Genomic DNA, 6,000 nt, shown 5'->3' on the forward strand with positions numbered 1-6,000 from the left:
TATATATATATTTTTGGGGGATATTTATTATAGCAAAAAGTAAAAAATATAATTTTTTTTCAAAACTGTCGCTCTATTTTTGTTTATAGCGCAAAAAATAAAAACTGCAGAGGTGATCAAATACCACCAAAAGAAAGCTCTATTTGTAGGGGAAAAAAAGGACGCCAATTTTGTTTGGGAGCCACGTCGCAGGACCGCGCAATTGTCAGTTAAAGCGACGCAGTGCCGAATCGCAAAAAGTGGCCCGTCATTGACCAGCAATATGGTCCGGGGCTGAAGTGGTTAAAGATCACCTGAAATCTCAAGTCCTGTAAACCAATAGATAACGCAGAACGCATAATAAAGGATAAAAGGTGCGCTCCTCCCCGGTTATTCAGGATATAATGCCCATTGTGCCTAGGGTACAATATAACAAAGTAAAACTTAAATTACCTCACAGACAGTGCTCCAAGCCTTCTGTATGATCCCTATTGCAAGTAATCCACCAGGCTTCCTCATGTTTGTGACACAAACTTCCTCTTAAACTTCAAAGGCTGCATAGAAAAGCTCACCCAGAGGCCGCAATGCTCTCTTCTTAACCAAATGTGCCCTGATACTTCCGGCTCCCCCACATTGCAACTGCACTGAAATAGCAGAGCACTATGGTGAAGAGGAGAGCATGACGGCTTCTGTGAACAGTGAACTTTTCAATGCGCTTCTTCTTGGTTCTCCATTTACACTTTACTAACCTAAAGGGTCCAGCTGAGCAGGTCTTGGCCCATGAGGTTAGAAGTGACATGTAAACAACTATAAAGAGCTGCCATGACCATGGCAGATATTTATGTGTTTACCTCTTCAGAGCTTCTGAATTTCTCCAGGTAGAAAACTGAAAACATAACAGCAATGTTTCATAAAGGGAAAAAAAAATCTGACAATTGTTTTTTTTATTTCTATGGATGAGTTAATGCTGCCCTGGAGCCTTCTATAAATAATCGTATCTTGTCTTTTGTGTCTCTCTCAATTTAGATGTCTTAAAGATAAAGCATTTGAAATATTAGCACGGGGAGAAATCGAAGTAAAAGGCAAAGGGAAAATGTGCACATATTTCCTGATGAGAAACAGTTCAGCACAGGAAAATGAAATTTTAGGTAGACCTGGGAAGGAGATTGACTCAGCCAGGGAATCCTCCCAGGTTGTGCACGATGAGCTCAACAAGGGGAGCTTACAAATGGCTTGTCCTCAAGGTAAAATTGTTTAAGGCAGTTATTTATAGCTCTAATGCTAAATATCTGAGATGCAATAATACAGTTTTCTTTTTTTCCCACTGCAGTTACACAGGATGAATTCACCCAGAACTCATGTCCTGCAATACCAATGAACTATGATGACAGTCCAGTTTTAAGTAATAAGGAAGTGCACAAAGATCTCACAGGTATGTTTGTTTCAATTAACCTCAGCCAAGGCAGCACAGTGGTTTAGTGGTTGCCAAATATGAACTAAGGTTATGGCCCAACTCAATTTGGTCTACAACTGGAAAACTGTCACATGATAGCAGGGTGCTGGCCCATTCAGCTGCAGCTGTGGAATTCCCCACCCTACACTGAGTGTGGCCCGAACCTTAGCTGATCCCTAGATGTTAGCACTAATGCCTTGCAGCACTGGGGTTCTTTGTTAGAATCCCAACCCAGATACTAAATGCATAAAGTTTGCATGTTCTCTCTATGCTTGTTTGGGGTTTCTCTGGCTTACTCTCACACCCCAAAGACATGCTGGAGGGTTAATTGTCTCCTGTCTACATTAGCTCTTGTATGTATATGTATGCATATGAGATAAGGACCTTTAATTGAAAACTCCTCGAGGGCAGGTACAGATATGAATATAACAATTGTGAGGTAGAATTACAGACGCCATAGGTACAACCACACATTGATCTCTTTGGTGCATGCAGCTATATCAGCATCATCTGATTAGTGCCTTAAAGTAGGCCTAGGGCAGTGATGGCGAACCTTGGCACCCCAGATGTTTTGGAACTACATTTCCCATGATGCTCAACTACACTGCAGAGTGCATGAGCATCATGGAAAATTATATGCATGTCCATTGAGTAATAAGAAATTAAATAATCATAGACGAAAGCTGATCATCTATGTGCAAACATTTCCATCTTTTTACTTTATAAAGTTACATAGTTAGTCTGTCTGTATACACGATCATATACCCACAGCTGATCCAGAGGAAGGCAAAAAAACCCAGCAAAGCATGATTCAATTTGCTCCAGCAGGGGAAAAAAATCCTTCTTGATCCCCAAGAGGCAAGCGGATGATCCCTGGATCAACTTTAGCTATAAATGTTAGTATCCAATTATGTTATGTATACTTAGGAAAGAATCCAGGCCTTTTTTTAAGCAATCTACTGTGCTGTAGACATGTGCATTCATTTTCGTCCGAATAAATTTTCGTCCGAATTTTGGGTATTTTCGTTATCGTTTTAACAAACGAAAACAAACATGCAGAATCCGAAATCCGAAAGATCCGACATGAAAAATGCTTTATTTTCGTTGCTACAACAGTTCGATATGCGGTTGAATGTGCCTAACCTTAACTCTATTAGTCCAATATTATTCTACATAGAGAGGAAAGATTCGACATAGAGAGAAAAGATTTGACATTATAGAGACAGTGTTGGGGTAGACCATTCGACATGAACGATGAAGATTCAACGAAGCAACGAAAAACATACAAACGTTGAATCTGTCATTGAAGGCTTATGGTGTCTGTCGAAAGTTCTAAGAAGATTCGACAAGCAGCTAAACTGTTTGACCCGGCAATCGTACATTTCTGGTCAAATGCACAGCCCATAGGCTATAGAAGAATGTGAATGTTGGTTGACTAGTAATTTATAAATATAATATACTAATAATTTATAAATATATTTATTACCAGTTTATTACTAGTCATAGAACATTAGAATTCTTCTATAGCTTGTAGGTCGGAACATTCGACCGGATATGTACGATTTGATGTACAGTTTAGCTGCTCCGTCGAATCTTCTTAGAACATTCGACAGACACCATAAGCCTTCAATGACAGATTCAACCTTTATTAATTTGGATTTTCAGATGAATGCATTTTTTAACGAACCAAAATAATAAAAACGAATTTCGGCAGTAACTAAATACATTTATTTTTCGAACGAAATTCCGAAACAAAATATTTCAGTGTGCACATGTCCACTGTGCTGGACAGAACCAGCTCTTGAGGAAGCCTTTTCCACAATTTTACAGCTCTTACTGTGAATAAGCATTTCTGTATTTGGAGAATAAATCTCCTTTCCTCCAGACATAAAGAGTGCCCCCTTGTCCTCTGTGATGACTCTAAAGTGAATAACTCAAGACCAAGTTCACTATATGGACCACTTATGTATCTTTAAATGGTGATCATATCCCCCCTTAATCTCCTCTTCTCAAGAGAAGATAAATTCAGTTCCTCTAATCTTTCCTCACAGCTGAGCTCCTCCATGCCTCTTATTAGTTTCATTGCTCTTCTCTGCACCTTCTCAATTTCCCTGATATCTCTTACTTTATATCAGCCTTTCTCAACCAGGTTTCCTCCGGAGGTTGCTAGGGGTTGCTTGAGCAGTGAACATCTTTTTTCGGAGGAGTAAACACTATGAACAATGAATTTTTAGTTATCTGTAAGGGGGTGATGGAATTTTCCCAATATTTGTATATATATATATGTATATATATATATATATATATATATATATATATATATATATATGGAGCATTCTTCTAAGTGACCATCAAACGAATGTACTGTGAACTTTTGATACAGTAATTAGTAGCAGGTGTTCCCTAAGTTATTTCATGAGATTCAGCTTCCTCCAGTCTGGAACCAATAATTAGGTATTCTAGCTGAATATCCCACCCAAGAATTAGACGACACTAGCTTAGTTGCAAACTGGAACTCTCTTTCTTGTAAAGTTATACAGAGTATTTATATCACACAAAATTATATAAGAGCTTGGTCACATGTTGCAAACAGTAAGATAACATAGCTAAGGAACAGCCAAACAGTAACCTGATTAAACAGTAAGCTAACTAGTGACCTAGAAATGACTAGGTGACTCAATGCCCACCCAGAAAGTTACCAAAAGTTCCCCAGTAAGAAGACCTGGGGCTGTCCAAATCTCTAAAGGATTAGCAGACAGACAGAAGCAATAGTTCACTCAATTAACAATGGGAATTCAAACCTAGGAGGCACCTAGGTGGGAAATGATACCATGGGAAAAAGAAACCATCAAGTTATTTGGAGCTGATTATATTAACCTCTGCTCTGAGTCTCACAGTCTAGGAGAGGGTGAGGTGGTCATTGCTGATTTGGACACAAAGGTCCCAAATCTGTATCCAGGTCCTAGGTTCCCTGAGTCTGTGTGCTTTGGGGAGACATGGATCTGAATCCAAAGCAAAACCACTCCAAGGGTCCCCCAGGCACACACCTCCCAAGAATAGAACCCCCTCAAAAGCCAGGGCCCATAGTCAGTAGGCAAGAGGCTACCCTGCAGTCCCACCCAGAAGCCTCTGTCCTGGTTGGGTCTGTCACAGGTTCCCCCATGTAGACAGGCTGGTTTAAATTATTATGTTGTTATTTATCTTTGCCCAGGTAATACACACCCCAGTTGATCCTCTTAAAATTTTAGCTGTGCTAAATGTTCAGGTCCATTGTTTTCTGATAAATAATAATGTAGTGGTGGATATGTTAATTGTATTCTGCATATACACTGTGTGATACATGCTTGGTGATATGAGTGTGTATTTCTGTGTGCATATCTTTCTCATGCAAAAGCTTGGGTTTACAGCCACCAAGCAGCAACATCTGGATCAAGGAGACACTTGTAACACAGAAGTCACTGGATCACTGCCATACACTATGAAAATGTATCATGGCATTTGAGCAATATTCAAGCATGACCACATTAAGCTTATATTGTGGTATAATATGTTGAGCTGTCTTCAGCAGTTTTTATGTTATGATGACTTGCATTACATCAGAGTGACAGAACGATGTATTTTTGACAGGCAGAGTGTATAATGAAAGAAGTAATGGGAGTCTCTGCAATGTCCACCGAGTAGAAGACAGTCAAGTCAATAAAGTATCAAGAGAAAAACAGGAATCCCAGAGTGATCATATCAGATCCCACTTTTGTGTGATTCTGTAATTGTATTTATATGTACCGTGTTAACCAACACAGAATGTATTTTGTATGTTACATACCATTCCCACAGTCTCATATTCCCATATTTTGCTCAAGGTTATTATTTTAGGCGAACTGCAGTAATATATTTTAAAGGTGAACTTCAGGAAAACAATTTAAAGCTGAATTAAACCTCTGCAGAAAAGTAAAACAAATGGGCCCTCAGGAGATTTATTCTGTAATGTACTAGTAAGCACAGCATATTAGCACATTATAGCAGATTTACTTGCCAAGCAATCCCCTCCAGTGTACTCTCAGGTTTCATGGGTGCTTCCATTTTCTCCTAGTTGTACTTCCAGGTTTGGACTCTTCAGCCACTTGATTGGTCGGGAAACAATCACGTTACTCTCACAGATGCACACAGTCACAGTCACATCCTTACAGCAAAGAGCGGTGCAGTAAATGTACGCTGAGCTGAGCATGCATGGTTCAGTGTACATAAATGCTGACAGACAGAGGGAAGGGTTTATGACAGAAGAGACATCCTGTCATAAATATCAGACCTGTCAATTTTTTTTTCCTTTTTGAAGGTTTAATTCTGCTTTAATACACAGAAAAAGTATTCACACCCCTTGAAATGTTCTACATTTTGTCATGTTATAACCAAAAATGTAAATGTATTTTATTCTGAATTCACATAATTGTGAAGTGGAAGAAAAATGATAAATGGTTTTCAATTTTTGTAACAAATAAATATCTGAAAAGTGTGGTGTGCATTTGTATTCAGCCCCCCTGAGCCAATACTTTGCAGGACCATTATTCACT

General features: G+C 39.0%; 1 protein-coding gene across 1 annotated transcript in view; it reads left to right on the plus strand.

Moving 5' to 3' along the window:
* LOC120936634 (guanylate cyclase soluble subunit beta-2-like) overlaps positions 1-5,796 on the plus strand; it is a 92,345-nt gene extending 86,549 nt beyond the window's left edge. The window contains exons 14-16 of the mRNA XM_040349122.1: positions 1,006-1,223; positions 1,310-1,411; positions 5,060-5,796. Coding sequence (XP_040205056.1) covers positions 1,006-1,223; positions 1,310-1,411; positions 5,060-5,199 — 460 coding nt within the window. The 3' untranslated portion in view covers positions 5,200-5,796. The remainder of the gene's footprint in view (positions 1-1,005; positions 1,224-1,309; positions 1,412-5,059) is intronic.
* The last annotated feature ends 204 nt before the right edge of the window (positions 5,797-6,000 follow it).

The sequence above is a fragment of the Rana temporaria genome, chromosome 4 (genome assembly GCF_905171775.1).
Source record: "Rana temporaria chromosome 4, aRanTem1.1, whole genome shotgun sequence".
Lineage (NCBI taxonomy): Eukaryota > Metazoa > Chordata > Amphibia > Anura > Ranidae > Rana > Rana temporaria.